The sequence below is a fragment of the Temnothorax curvispinosus genome, unplaced genomic scaffold, assembly GCF_003070985.1.
Source record: "Temnothorax curvispinosus isolate PA1 unplaced genomic scaffold, ASM307098v1 QBEX01000305.1, whole genome shotgun sequence".
NCBI classification, from domain to species: Eukaryota; Metazoa; Arthropoda; class Insecta; order Hymenoptera; family Formicidae; genus Temnothorax; species Temnothorax curvispinosus.
In genome coordinates, this window is record NW_020210085.1 from 422,736 (window position 1) to 439,678 (window position 16,943).

Genomic DNA, 16,943 nt, shown 5'->3' on the forward strand with positions numbered 1-16,943 from the left:
AAAGCGCAACGGCGCGAACAAACGCAGACTGACACGCGCGCGAGAGACAGAATTGAACATTCCGTTATGTATTATGCATCGCTAAGCAGGGCACAATTGGGTCTACGCGTCCATCCCGCGGGGCACGTACGCGTCGGCGTGGGCCGCGGACCGAACGTACTACGCGATTCGACGAGGCACGTCGTCGCCCCTCGCTGATTATGTTATTGCGTAATATCGGACAAACGTATGTGCAGTTCGCTTCAGCCGCGAAATTAATTTTACGCGACGATTATATTTCCAGCGTAAGTAATTAATAAAATTAACCTTAGGGAAATTGTTTTAAAAAAATATGCGATAATGTAGTTTAATTTCGTGTGAAGACAGATTTGCGGTGGTTGAAAAAATTAAAAAAAAAAAAAAAAAATGAAATCTACCTTATACTCTCTCTTTCATCGTCTATCGCAACGCTCGGTCTTTACGTTCCATCGCGGAGGGAACCGCGCGGAACGCGGAGGGACCGTGGCACAATTAGAATACCGGCAGTGTATCTCCGTTCCACTTAGTACCGCGGAATTACGAGACGTAAAAAGCTAATTCTCTACTTTTACGGGGTACGTGCCCGTTGGTGTGGCGCGCAGGCGGCCTCATAGGCATGCAGGTCCCGAACGCGCAGCGACCGCTCTGTATACCGAATTCGAATCAATTGATTGGCTGTTGATTGGAAATTGAATTAGATCGGAATGTGCGTGTCTGCTGCGAGCCGCGAGGGCACGGCGAGGGCGAGCGAGGGTGGTTACGATGGCAGGGGGCTCGGCGGCGGCGGCTGCCGCTGGTTATGCGTCGTTGATACTGATGGTGGTGGTGGTGGCGGCAGCGGCGGCGGTGGCGAAGAGAGAAGCAGGGTGGTTACGAAAAGAGGGGTAGAAGCGGGGAACGGTCGCTTCTGCCTTCGCTATGTGCTCGGAATATCAATGACAACCACTTTTCGCCGGACACCGGGGCAAATCCGCGCCGCGCACTTTGCAATACCGCGACCGCGTCGGGGACCGTTCTCCTTTTCATCGTGCGATTTGCCCCGCTTGACGGCACAAACAAAACCGGCTAACTGCCTAGCAGCTTGTGGGCGAGTGGCGCGCCGTGCGGTTTTATGAAAAAAATTTTTCCCGATATGGAGAAAGAAGGGGACACGGAGCGACGGCGACGATCGCGGAGCGCGGCGTGGATTTCCAGCCGAGTCGAGAGAAATAATGCGAACGAGCGTTTATCAGTGGCAACATAGGCTAAATGTAAGGGTTGTAGGAAACCCGCGGCGTGGCGCGATGCAGTAACCACGTCACGTTGTCACATCCCCGTCGTCCTACCGCGGGACGTTACCGACGAGGATCGCATAAATAAACCCGGGTTTACGATGGCGACACAGGGAACGTAAGAGAACGAAAACGAGAGCCCCGTTCCATTTCTCCTCTTTCCCGTTCCATTTCTCTCGCTCATCGCGTGACGAGCAGGAGACCTCGAAGGAAAGCTCGTAAAACTCGCCCTTGCGGTCATCCGCGCGTCTTATATATCCACCGCCTCTCGTTTCTTCCGTTCTTTAAAAGTAATTTCCCTCTCTTCAAAGAAACTACTACTAAGATGTTCGCGCTGTGTCGAGGCCGATCTTATATTGATCGAGCGCAAAACACGAAATGGTTTTATTTTTATATTTTCAATGTTTTGCATTTTAAATAGAGATATAGCGGCCGATAATCAATCGTAGATAGACTTTTCAAGACCTCCCTGAAAATATATTCTCCATCGTACGTATTCGTCAAAATATTTATTTGATTTACGACGATTAGTTCGATGGATACGGAAGTAAAAGATCATCACGGAATGCGATGCTGCATCGATCGACACACGCCGGAAAGAAAGTTGTCCGACGTTTTCGGTAGATACGCGATAAAACTCACTTAGATCCCACGTGTATCCCTTCTTGGCCGGATTCTTAGTCTGTGGGCACTTTATACATCACCTTCACCCTCGGGCGACCCCTACGCGTTTACCCCTGCACCGCGGGGTAATTCGTTTGAGTTAGGCAAGGCGAGCCAGCTACTAAAAATGTATATTTTATGTTCGCAGGCCGACCTGGCTGTTCTGAAGGACCGCAAGACAGCGATGCGCGACTTGAACGTTTTCGCGCACAAGCTGACCACCAATCTCGGTGCCTCCGCGCCGTTAATTTGCACAGCCCTCAAGGATGGCATGCCTGAGCTCTATACGATATGGGGAGAGACGAATCAAAAGTGAGTGATTGCCTCTTTTCAAAATAATTCTCGAAAAGATCAAACGGGCTATAATGTACTGTGTAAAATATTTGAAACCGTAAACTAAAATTTGTTTTCACTCGTTTGATTATTTTACGAACACATTGTAGAACGCGTTTCCCGTGAATGCAAGCTTATTAAAGGCCCACTACACGGAGAAAATTTTATAGTAAATATTACTATGGTGTCGCACTAGCTGCGGACCATCGAGGAATTTCAAGTTAAAATACTATAATTATTGTTTTAAAAACGATAAAATAACGTAATTTTTACCATAAACATAGTAATTTAACTTAAAATTCCTCGATGGTCCGCAGTTAGTGCGACACCATAGTAATATTTACTATAAAATTTTCTCCGTGTACAGATTTTGGGAAAATCGCGCTATAGTAACGAGCCTAGGAAACGATTTGATAGTTTTCTTGATTAATTTGGAGATGTCCTTACTTGCGGAGTTCAACGGTGTATCCCGTATAGAATAGTTGGTACTGGATCACATCGACTGGCCGTTTGCCGGCCGATGTGTGACGTTAGGCAAATATTTTGAGAGGTAATGAAGCCACCAAAGCAAACAGCGGAAACCGAGAGCGGCATAGGTACCGCCAGCAAGGGCTCTCCTCGTTGGGATTTTGACCCGTGTCGTGGAATTACTAGCTTTAACGGAGATCGCGTTTAATCACGGACCTTTTCCGAGTGACAGCTTTAACAGAAAAGCGATCGAGATTCGGAAGGGACAGCGCGATGCAATATCCTCTTGCATTTTTCTGTCACGACTTTCACCGATATTTTGTCGATTTTTGCAAATGCAAAAAGATATTGTTAATTTGTAGAATAGAATAGAATCGATTTTATTCTGCAAATTAGTGGTCTCTATACACATTAAAATTAATTTAATATCAAAGTTAAATAACTTATAACAAATTTTTTATCGTTTTACAAATTCTTATGATTATTTAGTTAAAATTTGTTACATAAATTTATTATTTTAAAAAGTTACACTATAATTTTTACCACAATATATATTTTTTCGGACGAACAACGACGAATAGTTAGCGCGATCATTACAACCCTCTTTTAATTTCCATATGAGCACTCGATTCCCCCCTTTGATAGGGGTTTAGACCATTCAAAAAGGGGTTTACCACTGACCCATTGGGGTTTACAGAGGTCAATCCTATCCCTTCGTTTGGTACGAAGAGACACTTCTATTCTTGAAAGATGATTTCCACAAAGAACGGTTATTGAACCCTTCGAATTATTCGCGCAATTAATCGGCGATTCATTCGAAAAAGATGTTGCAAAATGTCTATCACAATGTTGTAAAACATGCAAGTCTTATAAATATATCGACTCTTCGCGATGGATACGCCAATGCGAAAAAGGGACACGAGACCAACCTTCCTCGATTCATTCGTATATGTTCGCTAGGGACGTTCACAGATTGACCTGGAATAAAGTGTTTTTATTTGCCGATAGTGCCGGAGGGAGGGCCTACTAATAATTCGACGTCTTAATGTTTGCACAACGGCTTTACCCTCTTTCCGTTTTTTATTGTATTGACTCGCATGATTTTTCTGCCCAAATTTGCTTCGCGCTTTCTTTATATTCACCCTTTCGAGAAGTAATGAATAATTCATACGAAATAAACGAAAATGAAGAGGAAAAGATTTCCGCGTTAATATATTTCAATGGAAAGTGTTGTATAGTTTATACTATTGGCTCATGTTATCGCTATTTTCATGTACCAATAAAGTGACGAAGAGTTCCGTTTCGAAAATTATTACCATTGCGTAACTATTTTAAAAGATTACTTCTTTGATATAATATTAAATATAATAAAATATATTACTAAAATGTGCGATTCGTGTTATAAACGTACGTTTGCACTTTTCTTTTCAGAGGTACTCAGCAGCTGTGCGTTTTACAAATTATGCAGCAGTTCGGTATGCGCTTGGCCGAACTGCAGTCCGCCTTGCAAAGGGACAAGGATACACTGGCGGATGCGGATAGGGACCTGAAAGAGGGTACGAAACCGACTTCGGAGATCATCTCTTGCGTTAATCACGTCGCGCGACTTTTGTCCGAGAGACAAGACATCAATTGTCAGGTACTGTGCCCTTCAAATTAAATCCAATATTCTTTCCAATCGAACAGTAATAATAGTAAAATTTGCATAAAGTAATCTGTAGAGAAATAATCCAATAACCATTCGAAATTGCAGAAATTTCATTTACACCTTATCTCTTCTTAAATTGGTCAGTCCTTTTTACTTCACTAAATATCTTACGCGATATTTTTTTCAACTCACGATTATAGTTAGCGAACTTATGAAAATCTTCCCCAAATTCCCTATGTCAGATATCCCCATCGCATCCTTGATTTTCAATCGGTTAGATGGCTGTTAGCAATTATTCAACGCCGGTGGATGGGGTAACGATTCCCAGAGGCATCGCTTGTGTGCATAAAACCATTCCCCCACATAGATTGGCAGAATCGCGGATCTCGGGGATGTAACTTACCTAAAGGAAAGCGAGATTATAATGCGGATTGTATATCCTGTATTTCCGATATATACGTCACGCTAAATCGGCTTGCAAATCGTGCTCCTTGAGATTGCGGGGTACAGATTTGGCCAGAGATATCGCATCGACTTTTCCTTCTTTCGATTAGCATAACAAGCAATGAAATCAGATCTTCGATATACCATTTTTTCTAATATTTTAGAAATAATGTAATTTTTTTTAATTTATATTATCGTATTTTGGGAGACGGTTGAATATATTTATGCAGAGAGCTTAAGGTTAAAACTTTTGAGAGAAGTAAAAATAATTGAAAGTTACGTAGACGAGAGTTGTATATACGTATACGCCACATATGGCGCACGTCAGGAGATAAATCTTCGACTAGCCTGAACGCGCGAAGGTTACTCGTAAGAGAGAGGAAAGGGGAGGGGTACAGGTCGGAGGGTACGTTTGACAGATGATACTTGTCGATATCGCGTCTCCGTTAAACGCCATCACATCCCCCTATTTCCACCATATCCGTCTCTAATTTGCATATAAAGTAAATCTCTTGGCAAGCCCGTTCTACGTCGGGTTTCTTTGCTTTATGGACGTAAGAAAAGTAGTTGAAGGTGCAGCGAGTGGCAGGTCCGCGACCGCGATTTTCGATCTATTCGCTCGTTTAGCCTGTCGGGAAGACGTACTGCTCGGGGTCTACGGAAATTCGTGTACCTATCGGAAGCTAAGCCTCCGATGCTCGTGTAACACAAGAAATCATTCAAACATTTATAATTATGTGCAGAATAACGTTAATATTACGAGAATCAGAGTTATCAGACGAGATGGTTAAAGTGATGCTGTTATCATTTAATTTTTCCATAGCAAAAAATAATCATTTACACTGTCAAATATTAAAGGATTAAATTTAAACCAATACCTTAAGTTAAATAATATTTTGTTATTTTTAACTACCATTTGTGTGTCAAACTTTATTATTTTAACACAAAACAGTATTATTTCAACTCGATTGGTTTAGTTAAATTAACATTGTTTTAGTTAAATTAACGACATATTGAGTAGGAGCAGAAGTGACTTATTTAGGAATGGTTAAAAATTACTTAAATTGAGTATAATTTGGCACTACGAATTTAACAGTGTATACGATCTAACATGTATTGTCATATTTGTATGTCGAAAGTATTCTAAGTATTTTTGAGAGTTCGTCCCCGACTGCTCTCGATGCCGCGTATCGGCGTATAGGTGCTCCGTAACAATTTCCAATTGTCCCTGTGCTCATTTCGCCTGTCAAGAAGACGTACGACTCGCGACACAATACTCTCACTCCAATAATAGGAGCCTTTCCTTTCGTCTCGTTTCTTCTACTTTCCATGTGTATCGCGTCTATATTTTAACGTATTCAAACTCCCGTCAAGGCGGTATAATCCGAAAAGTTCTTAGTCTTGCCGATCTACAGCACTCGAGGGAATAATTTCATGCACTTGACATTACGATTCTCCTTTTCTCTTTTTCTCTTTCTCTCTCTCTCTCCCTCTCTCTTTCTCCGCTTTCATCTTCCCCTCGCGACAGTCCTCTCGACCCCCTCCCCCCGTCTCTTTCCTTCTCCAGGCACCTCTATTTCGGAGAGCCGAAGAAGAGGAAAGGCTACAATAAAGCACTCGACATTACAGTCTTTTCTTCCTTGTAACATTGCGATTTTTTATTTCCTCGCATTTTTATCTGCCAGACGGGAGCGACGATGAATAAGAAAATTACAAGAGTGTGTTATAATTATATACAAATTTAATATACGTAATATTTTTGTATGCTACACATATTCGCGTGCAGTTGATTTACACAAACTACAAGATTTTTCGCGTTGTAACAAATCATCGAAATCAACCGGCGAGTCCGAACTGACGGACGGCCGCTGTTCGCAAAAAGAATCCATAAGTTTTGATAGGTAGTAAATAAAATATTAACCGATGTATGTACGAGGCCGGCGCTGGGTAGCGAGAGCAGAAGGAGATAAGTTTCTGGCGCGGGAATACAGCGAGTCCGAGTTGCTATCGAGGGTGTTGGCCATCTCGGAGCCAGCGGCTCCCCAGGGAACTCCGATCGTTAATCGCCCGAACGATTCCCTTTCGCGTCACGTACGGGAATGGCCCGTGGAATCAGCGTAAAAATACAAATTTAATATCAACCGCGGGTAGAACAAGCCTTGCCTGGTCTGTGGCTTGTAGCCCGTGTTGTCGCCACGAAAATTCCGTTTTGTTACGATAAACCAGTTTATCAATCGCGCCTTTGAGCCTGCTGCAAATATGTAATAAACACCGTTTTAAGAAGCGCGAATAAGATTTTCTTGCACATTACATTATTCGTCGAATGTAGATGCGCGGAAAAACCTCGCAAAAATATCGTGCTTCTTGCTTTTTGCCCCCTTCCGAGAGTCGGGTCGGATTTTGCGTTACGCAGATAAACGAGTAGACTCTTTTTATCTCGCCTTTCTTGCAGGTACGCCCGATACGAGATATTTTACGTCTTGTTGCGCTATATATATATATATATATATATATATATGTTTCGCGAATGTAACCGGAAATAAGAAGTTCCTCGCAGTTTTCTCTCGCGCGATTGGTCTTTCGGACCAACGTGGATTCCGTCTCGACTCACTTCGTACCTACTATCCGTTATACGAGAAACAGAAAGAGAGAGAGAGAGAGAGCATACCGACTTATATATAGGCTAGGTTGAAGGTTGCTACTTGGTATGCGGATCGCGCTTTTCATTACCGGAGGCTCGTTCCCTCCGTCTCCGCCGTTGCAAACAGCCTAAACCTACCCTTTCTTCCACACAGCCACCCTTCCTCTCTCGGCTGTCTGTCTACTACTCGACCACTACCACTGGCATTTTCGCCAGTATTCGCGCCATGCTGTCGCGCATCCGTAGCGCACAACGTATCTGATCCGAAGCGCGTATATGTCTCTCTCTTTCTCTCGTGAAGATATATTGATTTACTCTTGGCGCATTTGTCCACGTGGCTCGTACCTGAAAAAAAAAATCGAAAAAGATCTCTATCCGCTCGCGACAGTTATCTCGGAAAGCTACGCGCGAATCTTACGAAACGTTCGTTGACGTATCGCGCGGCGATCAATTTAGCGTCGAACATCCTTTGCCTTATTCTCGCTTTTCCACCTTACACCCTCGTCTTTTCCCCATTCCCCATACTTTATATAATCGTCTTATACGCTTTCCGATGCCCTCCGGTGACGCGCAAGAGTGGATTATACAATATTCGATATCGTGTTCTCCCGGGTATACTCCGCCACTTATCAGAATCTCGCGATCCGTCGCACGTCGCGTCGGTCGTTTCATTGTAGTCCACATGAGATTCTTTCTTTAACCAGTTGCCGTGATCAATAACTTAAATTAATATTTCAATGACTTAGAAACCGCGCTTTAACTGCAAAATTCTCTAAATATACAGTGCTCCTTGTATTCTTACTTATCGCATCTATTACGCACAACAATCACTAATCATGCGCGATTCCGATGATCTCTGTGCTTCAGAACGATGCGGTGTTGAACGATGCAACGACGGAAGAGGTGCACTGCGGAAAGTTCGCCGGTAACTCCGCGAGCAATCACACGCAGGAGGGTGGTTCGCTCTCCGACAGTGGAATCTCCGATAGCGGGAGCGATCAGGAGCTGAGCGAGCGCGAGCATAGATTGGCCGCGCTACGGCGACTTACGCGTAGCTTGGAGACCCAGCTGGCACCGGACAGCGAGGCACTGACCGACCTCTGGAAGAAAATCGAACACACCGAGACCGAGCTGCGCGATTTGCGAAAGCAGTGCGAGGAGATCGTCGTGCGTACCATGGTGGCGGACGTACGTGCTGCCAAACGAACAGCCAGCAAGGTTCACTATCCCGCAGAGTAAGTACTTACGACCTATGACCCTTCCCGGTTTTTATTACGGTTCCAAATCTCTGCGCATTAAAGCTTTTTTCATTTGATCCTATTCACGGGGAATTTTGCGTGAAAACACAAATTATTTCTGAAATCGAATAATCGATATCACGTTTTATTTCGCGCGACGACGTCATTCAAACGAGGTGACAATCGAACCGCATAAATAGGCGAACGCTCGCCGAATTTAGCTCAAGCATTTGAGAATGAGACCTCGCTCAGAATTTAAGAACCGCCGCCTACGCTCACATTCCATTTGCATAACGTCGAAATGGGAAGTAAAGAATGAAGGCGACTATTTAGATGTGGGGACGCGCGAGGTCGTTGGTCCATAGCGCTGGGCATTAGGCAGCTCATTTGAATATAAGAATTTTTGCCGAGAACCAGTACGGTGACTGCACCACGGTCTCTTAACGGTAGTGCACATCTTTAAAAAAAAAATACTTGTAACCCACGCGTTTTTTTTTCGTAATTTCGGATCACCTGCAGTGTTTCAAAATGTTATGCAAAAGTGCATTGTATTATTGCTAAACGTTCAGCATGACGTCTTCTTATTAATTAATCTTTACCCGAGTGATTCGAAAATGAATGAAATAATGTGTTACCACGTCGGTATAGCTTTTGATCAAGCGTCGGTTTTTTCCTCTCCTCTCATTTGTCAAGTACTGTCTTACGATATTGTTCAACATGATTACAGATTCCAATTATCACCGCGGTGTATCTCATTTAACTTTGTTTTAAGGATGTTTTTATAGGCACGTTCAATCATCGCTCGGTGGTGGCGGATAATAGGTTTAGTTTTCGCGGGCGTGAAACATCTGCCCGCACTCCGAGTCATAAAAGGAGATATAAAAACCCAGTGCCATTTTCTTCGATTGACGGTCTTCCGTTTCGCCACGTTTCACGCGTTTTCTTTTTTTCTCTCTCTTCCTTTTCATCTTCCTCCACGTCTACAAACAGCTAGGTTTTAACGACAACGGTACATTTTGAGCCGCTTCCCTCACCGTTCGCGGATTAAGGCGGGAGTTAAATGAATATTTGCGGAAAAATCAAATAACCGTGCACTTACGTAATACTAACGGAGGAATAGGGCAACCCTAGCTGTAATTGCAAGCCCAATCTCGCAACTTCCAAGTTACGTGTATGCATCTCCAAATTGATTTTCCGACGAACTTTGCTATTACCGGTTCGCTCGTATTATCGTAACCCGTGGGACGGCATAAATTAATTTTCCCAGTCGCGAGCTCCTACAAGTTTCTCCTCCAAACGGTCAAGTTATGTATGCGCCTGACTCGCAAGTTAACACATTATTCAACGAAACAAAATTTACGCTATGCGATATGAATAAAATAACGGAAACATAAGCGTGCCATTAATGCGCACGGTGCCCGGCAGTATTGAACAGCGCTCGTTTCGGCCATCGAAATATTTTTTTTCTTCTCCTATTTTTTTAGCAAGCGCAAGAAAGCTATCTGCGGCGTAGATACATCAAAAAGCGACGCGGAATTGGTGCCGATGACGAGAAGCAACGCCAAGGGCGACAACCCCGACGACAAGCCGATATCCTGGGCGGGAATCCGGCGAATCGCCAAGGTGGCATTGTCCTTCTGTTTCGCAATGACCGCCGTTTTCGTCGCCGTTTATTTCTTCACGCCTCAGTGTTGCGAGACTGCGAACACGCAAAGTCGGTTCACGCTGCTGGTACGTTACCCTAGGGGGCCACCGCCGGTGTGAGCGGATAATACGGCAGGTATATACGAAAAATATCGACGCCAACGATCGACTGATTCTTGGCGAAAAAATGGATAAGATGTGTATATCCGTTCCGATACGCGCGTCGGGAATCGTGATTTAACGATCGAGCCCGCGACGTAAGGCTGTCCGCGAATTTTTAGCGAGCGCGCGGTATTATTAGACCGTTAATTTTAAATTGCCCGTTGAATTCGGCAATGCGTTCGAGGAGATGATTTGCCGGCGCTTGAGCGACTGATTCTTTCACTGCCTGCGTATATCTTTATTTTTGTTCCTTCATCGTGTGCGAAATTCGATCGATAGTCTGTAACTTTTAGCCACAAGTTATCATGACGTAATAGAAAAATGATGAGTTTTATAATATATGGAAATTGAATATTTCCATATTCTGAATCAATGCGTGTCTACTATATTTATATTTTTGATAGATTCGCGGTTGAGTAATTGATTAAATTTATAGTACAGAGACAAGTCTGGCAACGAATCTCGAACGTCGCAGTTAAAAATATCCTGCTCTTCTATTTTAGTATTCGTGCAAGAACGAGATGCAACGAGACGTAATATTGCATTATTGATACAGTTATTTTCTCATTGTTCTAAATTGCGCGCGCCAGCAGCCTATGTTATTGTTAAAGTGTATAAATGTTTATTTATAGATATATATATATACATATATATATACAGAGATCATATATTATATATTTTACTCATTACATATACTATTTTTCTTGGAGGACAATGCTTAATTTTCCTCCCGATGGATGTAAAATCGGAAACCTAAAGTGGACTTTACAATTTTTTGACGGACGGGAGTCCATTTACATCGAATTTTACCGAGGAACGGTACTTGGATTCCATATTGCTAAGCTTCCTGTTTGTTCCAAGTATTTTCCCCGCAACGCTGCTTCTAATATTTTTGTTTCCGTAACAACGAATATTTTTTTCGATATCTTTTTCCCTATATCTCCGCAAATGTATGAAACATACACAAGCTACATCGGATATTTACGCTTCAAAGATATTAACCCTAGCCAGCCACACTTATTTTCGAGTCACTAATTCGCCACACTCCGGTCCGTGAGACCGTTCGACTTTTTCACATTGTCATTTTCATTCTAATTAATATTTTTAAGCTTATACTATAGAAATTGGTAATATGGACTCTGAACGAGATGTTTATGATAATATCAGGTCAAGAAAATGATTTAAATTTAAACTGAACTTATTAAAAGGAAACTAGAAAATTATGTTATTATGTAAAAACTATAAAACCAAAAAACATTTAGTGGTCTACTGGACTGGAGTGTTACGAGCTAGGGTTAAGTATTATGAATTTTCGGAAAACGGCTTGTGCGAGCAAATTTTCCTACACGTGCATGGTGATTTATACACTGGCCTTATATAAAAATGATTGATTTTAAATACAGCAATGGGATTTATCGGCTGTTCATGCACTGTGAATAATAACAAATATAATGTTGCACATTAATAATTTGGATGCATGCGGATATGTATACACTTTAGCACCTATTGCATGCAGTTATATCATTCCCGAAATATTCTGCACCTCCAATTTTCTCATCTTGTGTCATATCAAGAACATTTGATATCCATAACAATGTGCATGCTATTAACGATACTTATCTAGTGTCATATGTGATTGGAAGCTGTATTTATATAAATATGTTTTCTTTTAATATGGTTGAAAGTTTTAGATTGTAATGTATTTTGACAGTTCTTTGATCTTTCTCGCATATGATCCTTTAACGAGAGAAAAATACATACATGTCGTTTGAGACTATTAACGACTCATTAATATAATTAGTCAGAATTTCTCATTGTAAATATTATATGTATCGATTTTTTTCGGGATTTGTCTTTGATATTTGAAGACACTCGTATTTGAAAGTGAAACAATGGCTAATATAAATAGACTTAAAGAGAAATGGTAAGCAAAGTTTGTGCTAAGAGGCGAAAATTATTTTTCCAAAGAGAAAAATAATTTTTAAGAAACTTAAAAAAAAATACCGAGCTTTTGATAAGAGTGATATGTGGATGCTGTAATTTTTGTCGAAATCTATTTTGTAAAGTCTTTTTGAGAAAATGTATGATATACAATGAGTGGTAATGCGAGAAATGCCTTATGGTCAATCATTGAGAGCTTACAACTTGCTAACGATGCTTACTGTGTAAGCGCTTGAGCGTAACGACTCCGATTCATGCTTATGCAGATCTTAAGCTTCTCATGAGAGAGGCGATATTGTCGGTAAGTCCATCTGGCATTTTGCGGACTACATAGAGATAGCGAAACACAATCTGTGTGTAGATAGAATAATTACAACTGTGTAAAGTAACGGTGGTTTAATATCGTTTTGACACATAGAACTTTGTGAATAATACCACGGTAAGGTAAAATACCATGCCCGAGAAATTCCACGGGGAAATATAGCAATATTACAGAAACGTGTCTTTTTGGGATTGCTAACTATATTAAATTACCGTCACTTTACACTGTTGATTTTGTGAATTTTTACTTTATATTGCGAAAGATCTAGCACGTCGACCTGCATGAATGGTAGTATGGTCGCCGACAGCACATTTTTTTTTTTTACGTAAGTACCATGTGCTACGAATAGCGAATGTTTATTAGACAGAGTTTTGTTATACGATTGAAAAATCAAAGTATTTACAGTGATGCTTAGACTCGATAGGGAGATGAGCTGCACTAAATAGAGATATAGTTCTATTCAGTATCGATATCTCTCGATGAGAAACTCGCGTGAGCCGAGTATAATTTTCAAATTCGATGCACTAGCTGCATCGATGAAAATAATGGATAAAGAGAAGCCTTATATATACTTTATTGTAAAGTATACTGTATTAAAGAGAAAGAGAAAAGAAAAAGAGTTGACAAGATAATTAAAGACGGTACTTTTGCCGTCTTGTGTCGCATCAATGAATCACAAACACAGATGGCGACTATCTCGAATAACGAATGTTGAAAAGATCACGAATGTGAGAGAAGTTATATACGATGAATGCGTCGAGCTGAATGTCGCGATTTTTTTTATCGCAATCGACGCATATAAAAAAGTTGCAAGGAATGTAGTTTTAATTGAAAGTGGAGATATACAATTTCAGTCTTTCCACGAGCTTGACTATTGTCTTCGCTATAACGGACGTTGATGTTATCAGTTTAATACAGTCTTTCATTACGCCGTAATGAAGCTGTGTTAAGCAAAAGAAGCTCTTATTTTGACATCAATCAATTATAAGAGTGTAATTAGATACTGAGATAGCGATCGGAGAAATGATTCCTACAGCCTAACATGAACGGGAACATATCTTTCGCTATTTTTCCTCTACAAATTTTGATTGAATTTTAATTAAAAATTTTGATTAAATTTAGCAGCAAGAGTGACTGATTTTTTTTTAATTAACGTAAATCATTTGATCATCTTTTATTTAGGCGTAACTTACATAAAAAAATTTTTGCTCGTTATTATTTTAACATCAACTAGAGAACGAGTATTGAGTGAGAATTTATTGGATGATTATCCAATAATAAAGTACATACGTACTTACGATTTATCGTATAAGAGAATGGCAGTTATTTAATTGCCCGTTATTAGACGGACGAACGTCCATGGCATCGAATACTTTTCGATAAAATATATCAATATGACAATCGCTATATATCACAATGGAATTGTTTGATGAAATAAAGATCTCTGACTTAACGAGAACGATAATGAAACTCAATAATCATTAATCAAGCGTGTCTTTGCGCTTACTTTAGGCGATAATGGCGATCTAATGTGGAGACTTACGCATATTATATTCATATGACTGTAGTGTTATGAAATAACGGACTAGCACACAGAACTTTTTACAACGTGTTACTTAAAATACTATTGAAATCTTTTGTCTCGTATCGTTTGAACGTGAAGGAGTTAAATAATATCATCAGGAAATATTCCTTGAGATAAGAAAGCGTAAGAAAATTTCGTGAATTGAAAGGCAACGCCTTTCATTGCAACAATAACTATTTTAAGTAACGCACTTCAAGTATATACCTTACTTTCGTTTCGCGAAAACGCGACACGATTTTCAATCTGCCTTATACGAAATAATAATAACGTGTATAAAGTACCTGAAAAATCAAAACGCTACTTATAATACCTATTCTATGTTATCTCATGCACGCGGTTGAAGGAATACTTGGTAATATTGTAACGATCGTGTCACGCTTATCATTTTACTGAATATATTCATCTATATCGTATAGATTATTAAATATATATGCATGTATCTTTTTCATTATTATCAAAGGGAGTCGTATGGTATTACGATGCTCTATAAAAAAAAAAGAATTAAAAAAAAATGTTCAGTTCGATAAGTGCGAACAAAGTATTACGATATTCGGTATCTTCGAAGACCATCGTTTAGCTCTTTGCAATACCAATGCATTTTTTAACCATTTATTTCAATCAAATCAAATTTAAATAACTAAATAAATTTAAAAAAAAAAAAGATTAAAATAACGAAAAAGGATGGCGAAGTTGATCGTTACATATTAGGAATTGCATCTGTAAGAAACGATGGTTTTGAAAGCCGCTAAAGTTACGACAGTTATGTTAGCGATAATATTCCTAGCAGTGTAGATGTGTAGCAACGCTTCTACTTGAGACACGAGTGAGACCACCTATTCAGTAGAGAATATCAGCTATAACTGAGAGAACAGGGTATATACGTAAAGGTTAAAAGTATTTAGTATTCATTTGTATTACTCGTCTGTATCGTGTTTGACGCTCAAATGGAAGCGGTGAACGCAATTTATTATACGCTAATAATTATATTTTAATCACGTTTCGTGAGCTATCTCATAATGTTTATTAAATTCTTCTTTCGAAGGTCGATATAAGCTCCGCAATTTCGACTGAAATTTTATTGTCAGTGACAACAAGACTGTCGCGGTTTTCAGCAAACTGCAATACTTTTTTTTCTCAACTTCTCAAATGGAAAATTTTCACTTTCAGCATTCTTTTGAATATTGCTCACGTAAAAGTGAAGCGCGTAAATAGCGTTACTTTACAATTACCGGAGATTCAAATCGTTTTCACTTCGTGTATAGACGTTACTACGTTTATACATCACGATACAATCGCCAAATTGGTTTGCTCAACTCACCGTGTGATTACCTCGGTGGCGCACCGACTTTCAGATTTTCATTGCACTTTACTGTATCAAAACGAATCGCTGGACGGTTGTGAAGTAACGTCCGAACGATTATTAACGATACTTTTTTTTCACGACTTGAAGTATTATACTACGCTGAAGTATTATACTAAGTAATACATTTTAGACATTTCAAATAAACTCTGCATTTTTGTTCAGAGAAACGTTTCTTTTTTTTATACTCCACACGCCTTTAATCCCTGTGTGAAAATTCCTGAAAATGAATTCCTTTGTACGATAAGAAAAGCGCATTCGACCGTAATGTATGTCGCCAATGACAACGTTCGCGATCGCGCGGCATATTGCCGAAAGTTCAATGATACGGCGCACCGCCAAGTATATCCGCAATAATAATGCGCCTGCAATTGATACAGAGGTACGATGATTGCCGTGTTCCTACGTCCGTTTGCGGCGGCCTTAGTGAAGTCAGCGCGAAGGTAGGGATATTAAGGGTTAAAGGGCACACCCACTATGTTATTACGACTCACACCTGTACCCCACGTGTGGTAGGCCAGCGCGGAACAATTTTTCTGCTTAAGAGAATCTACTTAATGGCACGACGCTGTCTTCCTCTCCCTTCCCTCTTCCAACAACAATAAGTCGAAGTAAATTATTATCGTTTTTCTCTCTCTCTCTCTCTCTCTCTTTTTCTCTCTTTTTTTCTCTCTCTATCTACGAACGAATGGCGCGTACGCGAATATAGCGAACTCGATTATCACACGGGTTAAAATAATATTACAAAGATAGAAAATAAATTTAATTGAAACGTAATCGCGAAGCAATGTCATTCTTGAATAACGACTCAATAATTCATTAAATAAAACAGGCAAAATTTAAACAAATATTTTATTCGCTCTTTCCTACTGTTGCGTTTTATATTACAATTCGCAGCATCGGTATGAAACTTGTCCGACAGACAAACTTGAAATTTCCATTGTTGGCCATTTCGTGAGCCCTAAGCGACGGACTAAGGCGGCAAACGACAAACGAGCGAGAACTGAATTATTTTTGACGGAAAAGAGCCTCGAACGAGCAAATGGGCCGCATCTTACTGCCGCTCTATGACTCCTACGGGGTTTGCCCGTCCCTTCTTACTTTCGGTTGTTTCCTCTCTATCGTCTTGCAACCCCCTACTTCAACTCGGCTTACTTAAGCAAGCGAGGTCGCCTCTCCACCCACTGGCCGGAGAGAGTCACCTT

At 40.6% G+C, this 16,943-nt stretch overlaps 1 protein-coding gene across 1 annotated transcript in view; it reads left to right on the forward strand.

The window, feature by feature from the left end:
• Positions 1-15,908, forward strand: part of LOC112452726 — a 43,809-nt gene extending 27,901 nt beyond the window's left edge. The window contains exons 18-21 of the mRNA XM_025013078.1: positions 2,101-2,264; positions 4,185-4,392; positions 8,354-8,721; positions 10,209-15,908. Coding sequence (XP_024868846.1) covers positions 2,101-2,264; positions 4,185-4,392; positions 8,354-8,721; positions 10,209-10,488 — 1,020 coding nt within the window. The 3' untranslated portion in view covers positions 10,489-15,908. The remainder of the gene's footprint in view (positions 1-2,100; positions 2,265-4,184; positions 4,393-8,353; positions 8,722-10,208) is intronic.
• The last annotated feature ends 1,035 nt before the right edge of the window (positions 15,909-16,943 follow it).